This window comes from Talpa occidentalis, unplaced genomic scaffold (assembly GCF_014898055.3).
Source record: "Talpa occidentalis isolate TD23 unplaced genomic scaffold, MPIMG_talOcc4v2.1 talOcc4.3, whole genome shotgun sequence".
Taxonomy (NCBI): Eukaryota; Metazoa; Chordata; class Mammalia; order Eulipotyphla; family Talpidae; genus Talpa; species Talpa occidentalis.
The window spans coordinates 124,393,806-124,415,629 of NW_023603184.1; the positions used below are offsets into that span (position 1 = coordinate 124,393,806).

The window sequence follows — 21,824 nt, forward strand, 5'->3', positions numbered from 1 at the left end:
CTCTGAGGATTGCCTTCTAAGAATTCATTGCAAGTTGAAATTTTCTGCTGACAGGTGTCGCATTGGGTAAGCAGTTTCTGTGTCCTCAGAAACCAAGGCTTCCAACACAGTGCTCACCTTCAGCAGAGCCTGCAGCCAGGGGGAATGGAGGAGATCATACAGGAGACACACTCCAGTCACGTCCCGGCTATAGAACAGATCCAGGTCTTGCAGCACAAGCCTCAGGATGTGGGAGAGACCTAGAAAAGGGAGAGGGCAAAGAAGGGGTGTCCAGTGGGGATGTCAGGAAAGTTGGGTGTAAATGTTAAAGACAACTCAGCTGGGATGTGCCATAGGGTCTCATGAGGAGGTGGGAATAACTGGATTTCAGGCCAAAAGATCCACCTTCAAGCCTTGTTCCATCACTTGCCATGTGAATTTCAGAAAGTCACCTCTTTGGAACCCAGTTTCCTTGTGGTACAAGGAAATAAGCTAGCTTTCCCGTAGGGTTGTTGCTAACATAGATAGAATGAAAGAGCATAGCACACAGTTGTTAAGATTTACACAAGTAATAATGCTTTTCCCTTTCCAATCTCACCAGCCTTTGGTTTATTCATTGTTTCCTGGATTCTCCTCTAACTCAAATATAGTTACTTGACTTTACCCTTTCTGAAAATTCTGATTAAAAATGTTACTCAAACACTCTAGTTCCCTATAGCTTTTTTTTTTTCTAAAAAAAAAAAAAAGATTTATTTATGTATGTATACAAGAGCTGGGGTATAGGCCAGAAGTGTGGGGGGTGAGAGGATTCATGGGAGACAGAGTGGGGAACAGAACAGGCAGACTGACCGAAATACACTGCTGAGGGAGCAGCGGGTGAATCAGGAGAGGTCTGCTGCACCATGTGAGTATCTCCCTGGCTGGGGATTGAACTCGTGCTGCAGTGGCTGTAGATAGCTTCATAAGTTGCATTTTAACCTCTTGCCCCACCAGGGAGGCCCCCCGATAGACTTTTATAGGATTCCACTGATTAGAGGGACTAAATAATATTTTAAGTAAATGCTTTTTTGGTGTGTTTTCATAGAAATTCTATTTGTTGCAGTGGTATTTTTAATGTAAACAAGTTAGGAGGTGGTAGGTTTATGCAAAGCATTGTGAGCTGGGGGAAAAAGATGATGAATTCACTATGTCAATTTCTTTCCTTCCTGTCTTTAAAATTGCTTGGACTTAAGACTGTTGATTTTAGTAGGACACTCAGAAGTGAATGACAAATTTCTTATAGCAATCACTGTAAACATTATCAGATTTTCTGCCCACTCATTTGATGACATATTTAGAGTGATATTATAAGACTGTTCTGGTCTAAGAAGGAATCCTGGAGCTACATACCGTTCCCTGGATTGGTTGCTGTAGAAAGTTTCTTGTCTTTTTTAGGCGGATCTGTTCCTTTGTTTGACTGTATCATCCCCCCGAGCTTCTAGAAGGAACTCAGAACTAGGAAGCAGATTAATAAAATCAAATAGCTCACTCAGTCATGCTGGTCAACAACTTTTTGCACATTGGGATATATTTTTGGTATCAAATAAAAAGTTCTGCCTTATAAATTAACTTTCTAAATTAACCATCACCAGTTGTGTGAAGGAGAAAACTACTGCTTTTTAAAACACTCCTCCTGCTGCCCTCTGTTTTTTTTAACAAGTGATAATTATATTTATTTTCTTTGCCAACTCAATTTCCCTATCATTTAGAGCCCAGGAGAATCTTCCCTGGCCAACTCCACTAAGGTGCCTTGTAACCTGCCTTTCGTAAAATAATTCATGTAACTGATGACAATTTCAAGAGTTATGGGTTACTGCTGAAGCACACTCTTAGGGGTCCTTCCCTATACGTTAGGTAGGTTTGGTTTCAAGAAACAGAAACCCAAAATAATAGTGGCTTAACAGGGTAGTTTATATCTTTCTCATGTAAAAGTTCAGAGACAGAGAGATTCCAGGGCTAGGAGGGTTGCCTTACTCCAAGAAGCTTTCAGTGAACAACCTCCTTCAGCTCAGTGCCCAGACCCCCTGGGGTATGGGGGATGTTTCTCATCCTCTTGCTCCAACAAGATTGCTGGAGCTCCAGCCATCACGTCTACATTTCAGCTAGCAGGATAAGGGAAGGAATAAAGAAAATGAGGCCAAAGGAAACACATGCCTTCTGCTCTTTCCCAGGAGTTGCCTTCTACACTGTGGAATCACCTAACATACTGTGTAACTTTCAAATGTCCCATTGGACTTTAATATTGTTGGGGTTAAAACCTGATTAATTATCTGAGCCTAGAACCCTATGTTACATAAAAAAGCAATGTATTTTTGTACAGTTTTAATATATTGAATTTTGTGGAATGCTATTACCATAATTGTGGAATAACTTTACTTCGTTTTGCTTAGACTTTTTCAAGAAAGTTGCTCACCATTTCAGAAAATCATGGTAATGCTGCTAGAGTAGAGCTCCACCACTCATATTATCAGACTATCTGTGCCTGCATCTGAAGTGGGTAGCCAACACAAGTGGGCTTTTATACAGATGCAAATGTGTTACTTCTTTGTATCTTTTAGTGTAGTGACAGCACATATTTACATATTGAATTATACAATACTTTGTCAACTGTAATATTTAATTTCTCCTTTTTATCATTAGTAGGGTACTAGGTTGTTGTTTTTTTTTTTTTGAAGTTGTTTGGAAATTAAGTGTCTTCATTTGGGTTCCTCCAGAGTCAGACACAGAACAAGAATTCCAGTGAGGGGATTTGTTTGGAAACAGCAGTAGGGGAGGGGAAAGGCCAGTAAAGTGTGTATCATATGACCGCCACAGGCAACTGGAGCTTGATCCCATAGGTAAACACAGGATAAGGGAAAAGGGACATTTATAACCTGAGCTGCCAGTCACTGGAGGAGAGCTGTTGGAAGAAAGCATTACTTCTGGCCCTTCCAGCCTAGTACCTGCCTACTTTCAGTGATCACAGGTACTGGTGATTGGAAGTTGGCCCAGAGTGCACCAAAAATAAGGACCAAGGGGGTGTAGGTTGGGCACTGAGAACATCTATTATAGTAGCTTAATAAAGGATAAATCAGGAATTTTTTTTACAGTAATTCAAATGAGTTGTTAAAGACTGAGGTATTGACTCTTACATGACTGAGAACCATTGTCTAAAAGCTGACAATTGTGGAGTTGAGCCAGGGAGGCTGTCCAGAAAAAAACAGATCATTATTATGTTGTCTCTAAGTTCTAAGACAGTGAGAACAACACAGGAAACTGCCATGAAGTTTCAGGCAATTTTCCCATACACATTGGGAGTTTGCTAACATTGGAGTTTGCTAGATTCTATGAGAACTTAGAGCACGTGCTTTGCTTTGTCCATTACCACCCACCCTACCCAGCCCCAACTGAATCAGTTAAATCTGCCTTTTCTTGTGCTCCAATTTTTGAGCTACTACTGAATCATTCAGTGCAGTTACATATAAGACTCATCTACCTCCCTAGAATACTCCATGGTGAGAACTGAGAAGGGAGTGTCCGCCTGACAAAAGTCAGAACGAACAGATGGAGAAAATTCATTTCAGTTCTTTAAGCCACTGTTTCTGGTATTTTTGGCATAGCAGCCAGAACATGATTTTCTCTTTCCTTTCTCAGGCAACTAAGAAAATTGTGACCTGTTGTCCTCCTAACACTTAACCCGTGCTGCCCAGTTCTCTCATGCATTCACCTGTTCAATGTCCAGCTCCCGTGTGGGTCATGTCTAGAGGGTCTGGAGAGCAGATACCTCATTTGTCCTGCCATTGCTGTAGTTTCAGCACATGTGACAGGGCTAAAGAAGAGGCAGAAAAACGGAAGGCCAAGACCTAGAAGTAAAAGGCTGAGAACTCTGAGGAGTTCAGGGTGACTGAAGCCTCAATCTGGAGTTAAGAGGTGGCTGGAATCTATGCGTCAGGTTTATCTCTTCCTCAGTCTGGTCATACTTACTTCCACCTCCTTTCTTCTCAAACTTTGAAATGGGGAGTTAAAGGAGATCTTAGGAGGTGCTCAAATGCAGTCTTAATTTTATAGGTAAGGAATCTTGATACTCAAAAAAGAGGTGCTCAGTTGAGTTTGCAATTCTGGTCTTTTAAGTAGCAGGAAGGATGGCCCATTAACCTGGAAGTTGCGTTAGTGTTACTGAGTCCTGAGGAATTTTTTCCTAACAATTACTTTAAAATTAATCTGTATTTCCGTAAACTTTTAAAAAATGTGGTGATTACAATTATAATGCCACACTTTCTACCCCCATACTCTCATTTTTCAAAATAATGTTTCCTATTAGAAAGAGCCTGAAAAAACACTTGCAAACTGGATGAGATATGTATATAAAAACACCTGGCTTCATCGGGGTCAAAATGCCATTCAGAGAGACACTTTATGAGGGTTGGGGGGCGGGGGGAGGAGGGATTGGGGTCAAAATAAAGGGGTTGCAACTGTCTGGGGAATATAAAAATAAAATTAAAAAAAAAACCAAAAACAATGGAATTTAAACTGTTACACCAATGTATTGGCATTAAATTTGGTTAAATATTTAAAAAAAAAAGAATTGGACTTTCAATGGTGAATTTAATGTATTAATAATATGTACATAAGTTGCTTTTTAATGATGCATGCCTAAAACTTATGTTATAATGCAATGTTACTTCAATAAAAAGAATTTTCTTTTTCAAAAAAAAAAAAAATGCCATTCAGTAGGACTAGAAGAATTTTATTCTGAATTTTATTCCATACTTTAAAAAACTGGCTTCTCAAAACAACACTTGTTCTTTTGAAATTATACAATTCTCTGTATAACCTGAGTTATAAAATTAAGCCATTTGAATTATTCAGAATTATTTTAGCTAGTAACAATTAGCAGGAGACCAGACATTTATAAATCTCTGGTGGCAACTGAGGATAATTTGGCAGGGTCTCTTACCTGCAAGATTGCAAACATGCAATGTTGCTCCTATCCAGAGAAAAGTATTCATAGAGAATACTGCCCAAGTCACCTCACTGTTCTAGATAAAATCTCTTTGTATATCCTCTGATTTAATCCACATAAGCCTGACCCAGCCTAACCACTAAGTTACTCATAAGCTCCCCCTGGTCACAAATCTTCTTAAGTAATACCCTTGCACTTAAATGTCTAATATTTTCAACCTTCACTTGAGTATTTTTTCTCTCCAATTGCCAGCACATAGTTAACACTGTGTTAACCAAAAACAATTATTTGTGTTGATTATATCAGAGTAACAGCCACCTCACAACAGAAGGTAGAAATTTTAATGAAAGAAAAAAATGTGGAGATACTGGAGAGTCACTTGGTCTGTTAAGTTTTATTTTCTCATGTTATGGTGAGAAAATGATGGCAAACTTTTCCATCCATAATGAGCCCTGTATCAGTTCCTTCTGGAAAGCCCCCAACCGAAGTGCTGTTCTGCACTTAGTAGTTAGCCCATTCTGCCTCAGGTTGGAGCTACTTCTTTATTTGAAAATTTTATACTGCAGGAAGGTGCAGCGGGAAGAATGTTTGAAGGTATGTATGACAGAGAGTACGAAAGCATACTGCTGTCAGCAAGGCAAAGGGCCTCTTATTCTCAGCCCCCTCTGACCTCAATTAAACATAAGGACTTCCTTTGCTCTCCACTATGGATGAGAACACAAGCTGGGAAGGTGATGCATTTGTGACTGTTTTGAGCAAAGCATATTTTACCAAAATTACTTATCTTGTTAGAAGTTTTCATTTTCAACTCGTTTTTACTTCATGAACTTTTAATGCATAACCCAGCTATGAGACGGCATCTCTGGCAGCTGCAATAGGAAAGGACACAAGAACTCTGCTTGGACAGTGAGCAAACCACAGCCAATCCTTCTCTACCAAACAGGCGTAAAGGGGTTGACACCTGCCTCATGCTGCTGCAGGTGTGGGTCATGCATGGGAGAGAGCTGCGCATCCTGCTGCATGAAAGCTCAGTGTTTCCACTTAGAGACATTGGCCTAGAGACTTAAGGCTTTTTTTCCCCCAAGAGAATTGAATTTTATTTCTGTTACCTAAAAAGCACAAAAATAATATGAAGAGTCTAAAGTATCTGGACAATGTCATTCAAGACACCAATAAAAGGAGGAATTGTAACATGCTTTTCTTAGTATTGAGACAGCCCACCATCATGTGAGAATTACTCAGTGGGTCTCAAGCCTTTCTTTGTCTGTTTTCACAATGATCCCTGTCTCTCTCTCTCAAGGAATCAAAGACATTCAGTGACTGTCCCATTAAAAGCTAAACGTGAAATCTGTGTTTATTCAAAAGTCAAAACATTCCCTAATGGAAATGGAAGGTGTTCAGCATGAACTAATCTTTAAGTGTTGGTCTCCTTCCAACGATGAGCAGGCACATTCTGGTGGAAGGAGAGGTTTCCTGAGAAGACACTACAACTGGGATATGCTTAATTAATGCCTAATATTCCTAATCAGGATTTTAAATTCTCACTCTGTCCTTCTGTTTAGGAGAAAAAAATAACCAGTAACTATCAAAATATACTTCTTATTCAAAGAAATAACAATTTCTTCTAAGACCCTTGTCCTTGGGTTTAATTAGGATCAGAAAGTTCATTTGTTCTTTGCCAGCAAAGGTGCTATACTTACAAGTTAATGTTTATTTTAAAAACCTCTAAGGCCAATACAAAGAAGCACAGATTACACTGTGGGTAAAAAAAAAAAAAAGGAAATCTGGGTTTATTTTTTATTTTTGTCTGCCCTTTGTGGCTTTTTTTTTTTGCAATCATGAGACCACCTTATAAAGATGAATGCTTTTTATTATGAAAATTGCTGTTACATTACAGCAAACATTCCAAAACAGTATTTTAATAAACACTTATCTTGATTATAAAGTAGAACAGAAACCATGATGCTTTTTCAAACCTAATTCAGATATGCTGATGTTCACATAAACCAGAAAGTCCAAATGCTCACCGTGGCATGTAGGGATGAGATGACGAAGAGCACCTATGTTATTCAAAACAGCTACTAGAGTTACTTGAACAGTGTTAACCAACAACTTACAACAGGACATTGGGGGAAAAGAAAGGGCAAAAAGCAAAACACTAAAATGGTAAGGTGTCACAATACTTTTGAGCTGGGAAAAGCCAAAGCTTATTTCCTTTTTCTTCCCCTCTGTGAGTTCAGTGTGAGGTAGAGGGAAGAATCAACACCAGGTCAAGGATGGATGCAGTTCATTGTGTCCATATTCCCCAGTCTTTAGTCCTGTTCCAAACACAGCCTGCATGCAAAAGTTCCTCAGGCGCTCCCTGAATACAGCATGTGCACATGGATGAAGGGGGTTCCAGAGCTAGTGTCTGAATTCCAGTGTATTCATTCTGTAGCATTGTTAGGAAACCAAGAACACAATTCCTATGTTCCTCCTAGTAGGAGGCTCCTATTGGGATGTATTCCATGTTTGGGGGTGGGTGTAGCAGTCACTGCACAGAACCTCTCCCATCATGAACATCCCCTGGTGGAAAAGCTTAAAAAAAGTTAAAACTGCAGTTTGAAAGTTCCGCTTTCCCCTTCCTTGGCAAAGAAGCATGATGCACACATGATTGCAAGGAATCTAGGAAGGCAAAGTGTGGTTACTGTAGTTTCAAGTACAATCTGCTCTTTGCAAAGGGGTCTGGAATAACTGCAGGCAAACCAGAAATTAAGAAATATTTCACAACCTCGTCAATGTAAGAGGTTATACTGAACTTTTCTTATAACCTTACATGGTTGGCATACTCTTTACTGGAGGAAGGAATATCTTCTCCTTTCAAACAGCAGATGTTTGAGGAACCTAACATAGGCCAAAGAATTGTATAACCTGATTTCAGCTTCCTTTTCAATCCTCCCTTTAAATTACAGTAATTTTTTTCTGGGCTCAGGGCTATGATCATTAGTAAGGCTCAGAAATAACAACCAAAATAACACATTCTAATTCCAACACCACCAAGAGGATGCCAGATGGTACTGTGACACACTGATTAGATAATCCACTTGTCAAGCTGTCACGCAGCCTAGTTAAGCTTCTCACGCTGGATCTGGTAGTAACATGCCTGGAAAAAAGTTCAAAACAATTTCAAATTTACTTTGAAAGAAACTACATAAACATAGCAATGTACATGGGACTAAAGAAAGGAAATCCTGTTAATAGTAGTAGCCCAACAAAATTCATTGCTTTCATTTTTCTGTTTTCTTCCAGTTCCCCACCCTAAGTCTGTTGTGCCTAGTTATAATTAGGAGAGATAAAATTTTGTACATTTTCCTCTAATTCTAAAACAAACAGAAGTGTTTACAAGCTATAAAATATTCTTCACTAAGTAAATGCGATACCTTTGCTAAACCACTATTAATTGCACATTCAGACTGTTCTAATCATTACAAGATATACAAATAACTATAATCAGAATCACTATGTTTAATAAACATATAGATTAAGTGTCATGCCAGACCTAATGAGTCAGCATTTCCAGAAATATAATTATTAAGTATGCCCAGGTAACTCTGAAAAGTATTTAGGTTTGGGAGTTACACTCAAAGAACATCTCATCCAAATAATATATAATGTTTTCCATTGTTTAATCCCATAGGATAAATCTCCAGGGGTAAGATTACTCAGTCACTTTACAAACATTTTTGATGACTTCAGTGTTAACAACTATTTTTCAAAAGGATGATTGCCATTTCATACATTAGCAGCAATGAGGGAACAATACTGACTTCACTATAACCCCACCAGCTGTGGGTATGATTTTGAAACATTTTTTCCTAATTTAGCAGACAAAATGACATCTTAAATCTGCACGACTTCATTACAGGCTGAGTATTTAAAGAGGTTTTAGTCGTTTTTAGAGAGGTTTCTGCATATTCCATAAATACTAATCATATAAGTCATTGGTGGTCAATATTTCCCTCAATCCCTTTACCCTTTCCAATCTATTTAATAGGAATGTGATGGTATTTAAGTTAAAAAATTTTTTAAAAATCTATCCCAAGCCAGAAACCTGACATTAAGTTCTATTTTCTTTTCTCATTTTAATTTGCCTGTCTTTTTCCCTCTTCCTTTTTCTATATTTAAACCCTAAGGCATCTAAATTTTCCATGTGAGTAATTCAACCATCCCAACAGAATAAGAAGTTATCCCAATACTTTGACCATTTACTAAATAATTCTCCATTTTTGTAAACAATATTTCCACTTTCATATGTGAATTTTTATTATTATACTGCCCTTAAATGGAGGCGATTCCTTCTGTTCAGGTATTTACCTATTCCTTTAATGTTAACATACTATCTTAAATATTGCAATTTTATAATAATTTACTATTGGCAGAGTGAGTCTATTCTCCCTCTCATTCTTCACAAGTGGTTTTTGTTATTTTTCATATGCTGTTCTTTCAACAAACTTCACAATAATTCTACCAAATTCCAAGAAAATTCAAGATGGGAGAAGTGAGTAGAGAACACCCAGGTCAGAAGAATTTCATTTGTAATCTCTTGGTTACAGTGAATATAAAGGAAAGAAAAAAGATGCAATTCAAATTCATTACACACATACTGCTCCCTGAGTTGTAAGGTAGCTCCATTAAATAGTTCTATTGATGGACACTTCTATTTTGGACACAAAGAATCCTTTCTGTTTCTTCCCCAGAGTTATTTTTAAAAAAATGGATAATGAATAATTGCTTTAGGAGTCTGAAGAATAACTGGCTCATTCCACTTTAATTAGCATATTTTGAAATATTAACAATGTGTATGCTTTAAAGGCATTTAATACCTGCATTAAATTTTTGTATAGAGAACAAAATGGCTAATGACAGATTTTAAGATTTAAAAATACACTAAATAATACTTATCTTACCTTCAAGGTGGTGAACATTATACCCTGCTCCCCATGCTGAAGATATGGGTCCATTAGATCCTCGATGAGGTGCACCTCAGAGCCTAAATTCCTAATCCTGTCCAAAGAGAAAGCGATACTTAGTTATTTCTGCTCATATGAGCATCTTCCTCCTGAATCTATTTGAGGGGAAAAGAAAGAACAGCTCATCAAAAAGAATACCATAATGGAATGGGAGCATATTTCTGTCATTAGCTCAGAAAAATCTAAGTGCATACTTGTTAAGGTAATGAGTTATTAATAATAAAATCAGAAAGGAGTGGTCACCTGGCCCGTAGCACCACATATAAGAAAACAGGAAACAAGTCATCCATGGACCACAAGAAGTCTTCCTGAAGTGACGCCAGGACACTCTGAGAGATCTCTTCAAAAGTCTGCTGAATGACTTTCAGCTTGTCTGATGGAGTAAATGTTGTGCTATTGTTTAAAAAAGAAAATCTATTACTTTCCTCATAGAACTGTTTGATGTTAACATTTCAATAATAAACTCCCTCAGGACTCTCAGGCCTCCTGTTGAAAACATCAGGCATAGTGAGTTGCTAGAAGGAATGACCTTTTGAGAAAAGCCTCCAACTATATATGGTTCACATGGAGAAATTCCACTAAGTCTCCTTTCACACATATAGAATATTATTTTCCTAATATATGCTCTTCTCAGAGTGAGAAGTTTGCTAAATTTCCATTTGGCTGAAGATGCAATTGGATAGATAAATTTCTGGTAGGCTCTTCACCACTAATGAAAATACAAGGGCCTTGTAGCATAAAAGGTAACCCTAACATCTCAAAATGACCTTTCTGATCGCCATGTTGAGTTTGACACCATATGGAGGGCGGCAATCAGCGCACAGGTAAAGATAAGATCTCGGACCTCCCTGGTGGTGCAAGGAGTTAAGATGCAATCAATGAATCTGTCCGCAGCCACTGCAGCACTAGTTCGAGCCCCAGCCAGGGAGTAACCCATATGGCGCAACAGACCTCTCCTGTCTCGCCCGCTGCTCCCCTCAGCAGTGTATTTCACTTAGTCTGCCTGTTCTACTCCCCACTCTGTCTCTGAATCCTCTCACCACCACCACCCCCCCACCGCACCTCTGGCCTGTACCCCAGTTCTTGTATGAATAAATAAATATATATATAAAAAGATAAGATCTCATCAGTATCTTAATAGACTACTATTTTGAATTACGTGATTTTCCATCAAATCAGAAATTACCTGATCTGCTGGAGACATTCCACAGCTGAGGCAAAACATGCATCTTTTGTGGTTGGTAAAACCTACAAAAAGAAAATTAATAGTGATCAAAAAGGAAAGCTATCTTTTGCAATAACAACAAATATAAATGATACTGATGGCAAGTCTTCAGTGAACAAGTAAGACTTGAAGAGATCCTCCCAAAGTAAAATATAGATTTTTTACCATGCTAAATCTCTCATGCCAAGGAAAAGCATATTTGCTGAGTAAACTAAATCTACTATACCTTTTTACTCTCTCCCAGGATTGACAAGGTCACTGGCCAAAATTTCCTACAATGAAATCCATAAATTGTTAATACAAAATGTTACTTATGGTAGATTAACAAAACATTTGGCTATATTGGCTTCTTTGCACCAATTTAAAATAGCTGTTCCAAAGACAGGCTAAGTTGTAATTAACATTACAGAAGTAATTTAACAATTTCTGTAGTGTCTCTAAAGTATATTTCAGATATTACCAAACATTGGCTAAAATCTTTCCTTCACTCAGTTTTAGTTCATTTTTATTATTAAATTATTTCACTGAAAAAGCTTACTTTCCAAATAAGGTTTATCATTTTTTATAGCACAATATATAATTATTGAGTAATGGGATAAGCAACTTAATCCACAGCACTAGAAAGAAAGCGTATCACTTAGCATTCCCATGGAATAACAGTACTTCTAAAACTTCTGAACTAGAAATTGTAGATGAGGAAGATGGAAAGAGATGGGAAAGAAGAATGTTAAAGACTGACTAAAATTAGTATTTTATGAGAATGTGTGATTATGGATTTTGCTTTAAAGAACTACAAACTGTCAGGGAGGATAACACATACTTAATTTTTTTTAAAAAAAGATTTATTTATTTATGCATAACAAGAGCTGGGGTATGGGCCAGAGATACGGGGGGGGGGGGGTGTGACAGGCTTCACCAGAGACAGAGTGGGGAACATAACAGGCAGACTGACTGAAATACACTGCTGAGGGGAGCAGCGGGCGAGACAAGAGAGGTATGCTCCGCCATGTGGGTTGCTCCCTGGCCAGCCAGGGATCGAACTCATGCTTCAGAGGCTGGGGATTGCTTCATAGTGCTGTACTTAGCCCCTTGCGCCACCAGGGAGGCTCAACACATACTTAATTTTTACACAAACACACACACAAATAGAAAACACATTTAGAAAAATAATCAACTTTCATATTCATCTTCAAAACTCTCAGAAAAAGTATTAAATCATTTTTTAGTAAGACAGATATGAGACTAAGTAAACTGCAAATCATATACATAATTAGATATCAAAGCACCAAATTCTGTTTGCATTTTCAATTTAAACTACTTGGTTCTACTCATAACAACTGCACTTACCTCTGTACCCCAAGAAAGCCCAGAAGAGCAATATCTGGCTGCTTATTTAGTCGCAAAACACATTCCCAGTAAATGTCTTCCTCACGATCATTATCCAGAGCATAAAGCATGAATAGTGGTGGGTAGAGTCGAGGTAGTAGCACAGGAAGCAATAACCCAGAACTTGTTACCACATAACTACAAAATATTGAAGAAGGAGAAGAATTAATATTAACATTGAATACAGTCTCAAAGACAAAACTTCAGTTTCTAGAAGATGAATGATGGGAAAGCTTGAGCAACGAAGTAGCTATAATATTACTATGTTTTTATATGTGGAATTAACATGAGGAATTTACTAATGGCCACAGAATCTTCTCTTGAACCAAATGTGAATTCTTCTGTTTTGAAGCTGATTTCTCTAAGTTATTCTAGGTTAACATGATGTTAATTTGCTCAGGAGTCTCAGCTCCCAGTCATCTGTGGCTGTACCTTTATGTGATTTAGCTAACAGAACTTGACACCGAAGAGAGACCTGAGGTCACCTAGTCACCAATCATATTTTAGAAATAAGAAAACAGATCTAGAAGCTTTCCCTTGGGATTTTTTGGATAGGATCACATGGTTCCCATTTCTTTTTTCACTGTCTCCACCCAACTCCTTTTACCCTGGCTCTGGCGATTCAGATCTGGAATCTGACTTCCCGGTACAAAAAGATTTCCTTCCAGTTGGCAGAGGAGCAGAGAGTGGAATTGTACTGCCCTCTTCAGGAAGCTCAGGAAATAAAAACCTAAGGAATAATTTAAAAAATATAATTACACAATTTTACTTGTAGAGTGGCTAAAAAGAGTGCAAAAACACACTTTTGTTATTTAACCTATTTAAGGACCTATGAAATCAAACTTTCTGTCAAGTAAATATTTTAATTCCCTGAGATTCTTAACTGATGTTTCTTATAGTATAAAATTGAGGGTGTAGCTAATGACTAATACCACTGGAGAATTGTCATGTGCTTTGGGCCTCCCCTGGTGGCGCAGCGGTTGAGCGCTGGGCTGCAAAGCTGCCTGCAGCCTCTGCAGCACCGGTTCGATATTTGGCCACCAGCGAGGGTCCCACATGGCGCGCAGACCTCTCCTGCCACCCGCTGCTCCCCTCAGCAGTGTACTTCGTCAGTCTGCCTGTTCTGTTCCCCGCTCTGTCTCTGGTGAATCCTCTTACCCTCCCGCGCTTCTGACTGTACCCAGTGCTTGTATAAATAAGTAAATAAATCTTAAAAAAAAAAAAGACTAAACCTTAAAAAAAAAAAAAAAAAAAGAATTGTCATGTGCTGTTTTTTTTTTTTTTGTCTAGTTACTAAAGAAGAATTCTGATCTACATGTTTTTCTGACAAATCTTACCTGAGTTCAATTTGTATTAACTCTTTGAGCAATTATTTTTATTTAAACAAACATCAGTGGAAACTTCTTAAACATTCAAAATTAAGGAAAAAAACAAATTAATGCAAAATTTTAAAATATTTTTTAAAAAGTCAAGTCAAAAATTTTTCCACATGACCAGCTGCTAAGTTGTTGGGGATGTGTTTCCTAGGTTTTGAACTTGCCCTAGATTTTATCTTTGATCTCTTCTATGCAAATGGTGGGCTTTATATAAACAAATTTATTTCTTTATTTTTATCAGACCTAAATCATAACCCTTTAGAGGTAGTTTTTTTGGTAATGTGTCTGCTTTTGTAGACTTATACTTTGCCCTACCCCTGCCTCTAATTTTACAATTGAGAAAACTAAAAAAGAGCAGAAACATCTTTATTACTCATCGCTAGGTAATGTCAAACAAAGATGAAATGTTCCAGCCCAGTGACCCTTTTTAGCTGATTATAGTGCCTGTTCAAAACAGGAAACATTTCCAAATGCATTTATCAATTTGGAAGATAACAAGAAAGTTTTCTGGCACAAATTCATAAACTTTTAGATAGTTATCTCAATATAGTAGCTACTTGTTGGCTTAAACCCAATGAAAGATCTTGAGTTTCCAAGTTCCTAATTGGTTTGCTGCTGAAACGCTCTTGTAAATATCTTGCTTCCTCACCTTCTTCAGTCTATGTGCAGATAATCATTTATTAGTTAGGCCTCCTTGATCTTGTATTTAAAACAGCAGCATCTTACCTCCAGTGTCTTCCTCTTCCCCTCTGTCACACTGATCATCATCTGACACACAATATAGTTTGTTTTCTTGGTCCCCACTAGAATGTAAGCCCCATAAGAGCACACATTTTCTTTGCAGGGGATGGGGATTATTTACTGATTAATTCCTCTTGGGCCTTGAATGGTGGCTAACATGAATTCACTCAATAAATACTTGCTGAATCAATAAACAAATACAATGTGTTGTCAAGGGACAGCACATAAGCTCAGGGAAAAGACTGCATCTTCTCTGTGGTTAGGTTCTACAGACAGGATTTTGCCTAAAGATTATCCAAGTAAGACAACTACATTTCCTACCAAAGTTAAAACAAAAAAACACATTTTAGTCTTCTATAATACTTAATGAGTAAGAAAGACATAAAGGAGATAAGTAACAATGGCTACGCCTCATTTTAAAAAACATTATAGCACAAAGTAAAAGCATATTTTCATTACTTAATCCACTTATGGATCTATGCCATAAAGCCATTCTTTTTAATTTTATTTTTATTATTTTATTTATTTTATATATTTCTTACATCATTTTTCATTTTTGCACAATACATGCATTTTCATCTTGGTTATAGTCCCCATTCAATTCCCACCGCCCCTTGTTTTGATTCTACTCCCTTCGCCCCCACTCCCCCCTGCAGTAGTGTTTCTCTGGTTCATAATTGTTTGTTGATTTTGATTTTTACTTTATTATAATTAGTCTTTTTCCTGGCCCCTTATTTAGGTTTTCTAAATTCCTGCTGAGTGAGACCATCTGGTATTTTTCTTTTTCTTTCTGGCTTATTTTGCTGAGCATGATCCCTTCCAGTTCAATCCATGTTGCTGCAAATTACATGAGTTTATCTTTTTTGATTGCTGAGTAATATTCCATTGTGTATATGTACCACATCTTCTTGATCCAGTCATCTATTTTTGGGCATTTGGGTTGTTTCCAAAGCTTAGCTATTGTATACAGTGCTGCTATAAACATAGGGGTGCAGGTGCCCTTTTGAATTAATGTCTCTGTGTCCTTTGGGTAAATACCTAGGAGTGGAATTGCTAGATCACATGGGAGCACCATCTTTAGCAGATTGAGGAACCTCCATACAGCTCTCCATAGTGGTTGGACCAGTTTGCACTTCCACCAGCAGTGCAGGAGAGTTCCTTTTTCCACACATTCTTGCCAACATTTGTTGTTGCTAGCTTTTTTAATATGTGCCATTCTCACTGGTGTAAGATTGTATCGCATTGTAGTTTTGATTTGCATTTCCCTGATTACAAGTGATGTTGAACATTTTTCATATGCCTGTTGGGCATTTGCATTTCCTCTTTGGAGAAGTTTCTTTTTAACTCTTCTGCCCATTTTTTGACTGGGTTATTTACCTTGTTTTTCTTAAGTCTCATCAGTTCTGTGTAGATTTTTGTGATCAGTACTTTAACATTAGTAAAACCATTCTCTTTTTTAAAAAAAAGATTTATTTATTTATTTATTTATTTATTTATTTATACAAACACTGGGTACAGTCAGAGGCGCAGGAGGGTGAGAGAATTCACCGGAGCCAGAGCAGGGGACAGAACAGGGAGAGTGACGAAATACACTGCTGAGGGGAGCAGCGGGCGGCAGGAGAGGCCTGCATGCCATGTGGGACCCTCGCCCAGTTGCCGGGGATCGAACCGGCACTACAGAGGCTGCAGGCAGCTTTGCAATCCAGTGCTCAACTGCTGCGCCACTGGGGAGGCCCTAAAACCATTCTCTTAATGAATAATTTCTATGCTAGAGTGGAACCTTACTGATTCTTCACAGAGCTGTAATATCTAGATTCAGGGTGAAGATTCCACAACTTACAGACTTAAACGAAAAGATCTCTTACCTCACCAACTGGAAAATTCGCTTAAGGTAGGACTTGATCTCCTTCACAGCCTCTTGCAGTAATCTGCGGTTTGCACCCACACCTACGTATGTCATTCGATACACCGCAACTAGTGTCTCCATGAGCCTGCCCAGAGGGTGCAGAGGAGTATCACAGGCCTGAACAGGAAGAGAATCAATGAAGTCAATGTGCACTGAAAACAGAAACATTTAAGCATTAAGTAACGTCATAAACAATTTTCAAAATGTTATAAATCAACTTTTGGGCCAGAAAAATGCAAGTATTTTTAACTTTTCTGAGAATGCTGAGTTTACTCAAATAATATAGACTAGGAATCCCTAATATTTTTAATCAAAGAATCCTTTCAACATTATGAGAAAATAACTTCAGACATGTTCAGGAGAACAGGGGTATAGGCCAGAAGTGCAGAGGGTGAAAGGATTCACCAGAGACAGAATGGGGAGCAAACAGGCGATCTACTGAAATACACTTCTAAGGGGAGCAGCAGGCAAGACAGGAACAGTCAGCTGCACCATATGTGGGTTAGTTCCCTGGCCAGGAATCGAACTTAGGCCATAGTGGTGATGGTGCTGAAACTTAACCCATAAAACTCTGGGGAGGCCTTCCCTTGATTTCTTTTACTATTCCTTCTTGTTCCCCTTATCAATGTATGTCATACTTCAAACTGTAGCTGATCTTTAAGAGTTTGAGAAACAGAGAGACATAACCAAAGCATGAGGGCAGGCTATTTTATTTATAATCTCTGGTGCTAATTTTACCAACAAAAAGCCATTTTATTTTATTTTATTTCATTTTTAATAATTTTTATTTTTATATTCCCCATACAATTACAACCCCCTTATTTTGACCCCAATCCCTCCTTTCCCTGCCTCCCACCCCCATAGAGTGTCGCTGGTTCATAGTTTTTTGTTGATTTTGATTTTCACTTTCTTATAGTTATTCATTTTCCTGGTCCCTTATTTAAGTTTTCTAGATTCCTGCTATTGTTAGGGGGAAAAGGATGTCCTAAAGCTAATTCCATACAGGTTTTGGGGACTCCACCCTCACCCCAGGCCAAAGCCAAAGACACTGGGAACTCCAAATCCCATCACCACCAAAGGGAAGGTGGCTGGGACCTGAGGGTGGGGTTAAGCAGCCAAGTGAGTATAAAGACAGACATGTGGGCTTTGGGGACCCCCCCATTTTGGCTCTCCGCCAGCTCGCAGTGTCTGGCCAGCTCTGAGAGTGCCTTTGGGTTTCCAGGTCAGCGGATCGGGTAGGATGCATTAAAGACTTTATTTCCCTATTTTCTCCCTGAGTTGTACATTTCCCTTATTTCCTTTTCCCTTGTAAATAAACCTTTTATTAACCTTTTGTGTGTGCCTGCAGTGGAGTACTAATAAGTCCCTTTTACGTGCGTGGGTGAGGACCCACAGCCAGGCAACCCGTTCAATCAGGGCTGCTCTATAACACTATGAGTGAGACCATCCGGTATTTTTCTTTTTCTTTCTGGCTTATTTCACTGAGCATGATCCCTTCCAGCGCCATCCATGTTGCTGCAAATTGCATGTGTTTATCTTTTTTGAATGCTGAGTAATATTCCATGGTGTATATGTACCACATCTTCTTGATCCAGTCATCTATTTTTGGGCATTTGGGTTGTTTCCAAAGCTTAGCTATTGTATACAGTGCTGCTATAAACATAGGGGTGCAGGTATTCTTTGGAATTGATGTTTCTGTGTCCTTTGGGTAAATACCTAGGAGTGGAATTGCTGGATCATATGGAAGCTCTATGTTTAGTAGGTCCAGAAATCTTCACACAGCTCTCCATAGTGGTTGGACCAGTTTGCACTCCCACCAGCAGTGCAGGAGAGTTCCTTTTTCCCCACACCCTCGCCAACATTTGTTGTTGCTAGTTTTTTTAATATGTGCCATTCTCACTGGTGTAAGATGGTATCTCATGGTAGTTTTGATTTGCATTTCCCTGATGACAAGTGATGTTGAACATTTTTTCATATGCCTGTTGGCCATTTGCATTTCCTCTTCAGAGAAGTTTCTTTTTAGCTCTTCTGCCCATTTTTTGACAGGATTATTTTCTTTGTTGTTGAGTCTCATCAGCTCTTTGCAGATTTTTGTGATCAATCCTTTATCATTAGTGTTGTGTGCAAAAATGTTCTCCCAGTTGGTGGGGTTTCTCTTTGTTTTTGTTATTGTCTCTTTTGCTGTGCAGAAGCTCTTTAATTTGATGTAGTCCCAGCTGTTGATCTTTGCCTTCACTATCACTGCTTTGGGTGATGTGTCTGTAAAGATGTCTTTGATGTGCATATCACGTAGTGTTTCGCCTATATTTCCTTCTATGTATTTTATGGTTTCAGGTCTTATGTCTAGTTCTTTAATCCATTTTGAGTTGATTTTTATGTATGGTATGAGGTAGTGGTCAAGCTTCATTCTTTTGCATGTAGTGACCTGGTTTTCCCAGCACCATTTATTGAACAAACTTTCTTTGCTCCAATGCATAGTCTTTGCTCCTTTGTCAAAGATTAGTTGACCATAAATCTGTGGGTTTATTTCTGGATTTTCTATTCGATTCCATTGGTCTGTGTGTCTGTTCTTGTTCCAATACCATGCAGTTTTGATGATTATGGCAAAAAGCCATTTTAAACTAAACCAGTTCTTAAGCACCCACTTGAACACTTTAGAAAACTTAAGTTCTATTGTCCTAACAGTGCAGTTGTTATATAGAAATGTGCATTTAGTGGCCAAAGAATTCACAAAAGAAATACTAAGAAAGTGAAAATAGGATTGGAGTAGCAGAATAGACTTGAATGTCACACTGTGGTGGTTGCATATTACATTGGTTAATATGCAACCAATACCAGTGTATTGGTGACCCTAGTTTACCTTTATTAAATATTTCTTGATGTCATCGTATTTTTCCACAGAGAAGGCACCAACATGATGAGGAATGAATTCCAAACTCTCCAGTGTCTGAGTCTGTGAACGACTTAGTATTTCTGGACTATAAAAAGGGAAAAGGAATCCTGTTAGACATTCACATCAATAAAGCTAGGTAACTATAAAGTGTACATGAAACACACTCAGCAATGAGGGATGAAGGGAAGCCCCTTGCAGTGTTTGGCCCAAATGAACTCATAAATAGTGACTGACCTGCAATAAGGTCTATGTAACTGTCATGCAAAGCTACATTTTATATTAGTTTGTATCAGTTATAAAATATTAATAAAGATTTTGTGCTAACATAAACCATGATATTGGGAAATATTATAACATTAAAGAGAAAAATTGTAATAGACATTTTAGTCACAGGAGAAGGGAATAAAAGGGAGAAGGAGAGCTAAGGAGGAAGAAAAACAAATCCAAGGACAAAGGAAGAACTGAAAATGAGTAAGGAGATAATAAGGTTGCTACAGCAAGTACCTAAAGGGTAAAGAGAAGCTTTGGATGAAAAGACTAAGACAAAAAAAAAAAGTAGTAATCAATAGAGATTTTTAGTAATGGCACTCTATTATTAGATTATAACCAACTAAGAACAGTGCACGATCACCACTCCACTGTTTTAGACAAACAAATAAGATACATATGGTAGCAACATGATTCACTCTCACTTCTTGAAAATACCCAGCAAACAGTCAATCAAAGCTAACTGGAGGACTGAAGTCTCAATGTCTAACAGGCTGTATCAGTGAAGGCTGACTGTCTGCATTATATAAGGGCAAGTCCGTAGCATTAATTCTTGGAGTTTGCATTTCTTCTACTGATGAAAGAGTAGAAGGTAAAAAATTATGAACTTTGTGTATTATTTCAAAAACAGAAAAAAAACAACCCACCAACTGACTTCTACACTGTAGGGATTAGCAAGTTCGTTAGATGCGAGACAATACTTGTGGGAGTTCTCAGGCAAGTAAATGTGAAGAAAGGCAGATGGAGAGAAGAAAAAAAAAAAGGGAGAAAATAAAGAACAGAGAAAGAGAAATGAAAAAGCACATCTGTAATTCATTTTTCAGCTCTTCAAAACTGTTGGACCACTTCTCTTTGGCCTCCCAGGTTTCTGATGATAAGTATGCAGCCATTTGAGTTGCTTTGTTTCCCTATATGTCTGTATATGAATATCTGTTTTCTCCAGGATGTGGCTTGCTCAGCCTCTTAAATCTGTAGGCTCATATTTTCCATCAAACTTCGGAAGCTTTCAACCATAATTTCTTCAAATATTTGCCTAATACCCACAATTTTTCTCATCTCTTCCTGGACACAAACATAAGGCTTTTAGAATGGAAAAGTCCTTGAAGCTCTATTCATTTTTTGCCACATTTTTTCAAGTTCAGTTTGGATAATTTCTTTTAAGCTATTTTCAAGGTCTCAGATTCATCTGCTTTCCCCTGTATATTCTGCTATTGAGTTTCTGGATTTTCTATTCGATTCCATTGGTCTGTGTGCTTTTTAAAATTTTGGTTATTGCATTTTTTTATTTTAAAATTAAATTTTAACTTGATTCTCCTTTTCATCTTCTACTTCTTTGCTGACACTTTAAATTTCAGTACTTGTTTCAAAGATGTTTGTGACTGCTTATTTATTTCAATAATAGCTGCTTTAAAGTTCTTCTCACATAGTTCCAAAATTTGTGTTAGGTTGTTCTTGATGTCTAATAACTACCTTTGACTGTCTTGTCTCCTGCACATTTTGAGTGTTATGAGATTCTGGGTCTCCTTGTGGAGAATGCTGACAGGCATAACAGAGTAATAAGCACAGTAGGCATGAACTGTTCTTTAGAAAGATCTGAATGTAGGCTTTGGGCTGAAATCTGGGAACCATGCTTCTGAATGTTTCCGGTATTGATATGAAACATTTCTTAATTGACAAAGGTATTTTGCTATCTATAATCTGTTGAACAATGTAGTTTATGGTGAACATATGCTTTCTTTCTGGGACTAAGGAATTTTGCTCATTGCTAAGCATAGAGGGCTTATGTAATCAGCATCCAATAAAATCCTTAGACACTGAATCTCTATTGGGCTTCCCTATGCAGAAAAATTGTACCTTTTATATTTTACCACTGAGTGGGGAGTGTGTTCGGAGTGACCCCTCACAGAAGGGAGAGCATGGAAAGCTGGCACGTGGATTGCTCAAAACTCTGTGTGTTCTTCCCCTGTAATCTGACTGTGGATCCTTACTGCAATATCTTACTTGTGAGTACAATTATATGTTGAGTCTTCTGATCCCCTCTAGGGAATCACTGAACATGTA

The 21,824-nt window shown here is 38.0% G+C and overlaps 2 protein-coding genes across 5 annotated transcripts in view; both read right to left on the reverse strand.

The window, feature by feature from the left end:
• MPP4 (MAGUK p55 scaffold protein 4) overlaps positions 1–1,448 on the reverse strand; it is a 35,088-nt gene extending 33,640 nt beyond the window's left edge. The window contains exons 1-2 of the mRNA XM_037521881.2: positions 1,369–1,448; positions 118–239 (exon numbers count right to left, since the gene is read on the reverse strand). Of these exons, the coding sequence (XP_037377778.1) occupies positions 118–239; positions 1,369–1,444 (198 nt within the window). The 5' untranslated portion in view covers positions 1,445–1,448. The remainder of the gene's footprint in view (positions 1–117; positions 240–1,368) is intronic.
• Positions 1,449–5,774: 4,326 nt separating this feature from the next.
• The window catches only part of ALS2 (alsin Rho guanine nucleotide exchange factor ALS2), a 67,038-nt gene continuing 50,988 nt past the window's right edge, over positions 5,775–21,824 (reverse strand). For 3 of the 4 annotated variants that reach the window (XM_037523843.2, XM_037523844.2, XM_037523845.2), the window contains exons 26-34: positions 19,464–19,581; positions 16,563–16,720; positions 13,188–13,310; positions 12,542–12,718; positions 11,421–11,466; positions 11,156–11,217; positions 10,213–10,362; positions 9,907–10,003; positions 5,775–8,102 (exon numbers count right to left, since the gene is read on the reverse strand). In XM_037523843.2, the coding sequence (XP_037379740.1) occupies positions 8,064–8,102; positions 9,907–10,003; positions 10,213–10,362; positions 11,156–11,217; positions 11,421–11,466; positions 12,542–12,718; positions 13,188–13,310; positions 16,563–16,720; positions 19,464–19,581 (970 nt within the window). In that variant the 3' untranslated portion in view covers positions 5,775–8,063. The remainder of the gene's footprint in view (positions 8,103–9,906; positions 10,004–10,212; positions 10,363–11,155; positions 11,218–11,420; positions 11,467–12,541; positions 12,719–13,187; positions 13,311–16,562; positions 16,721–19,463; positions 19,582–21,824) is intronic. The other variant, XM_037523846.2, reaches the window with a different exon arrangement.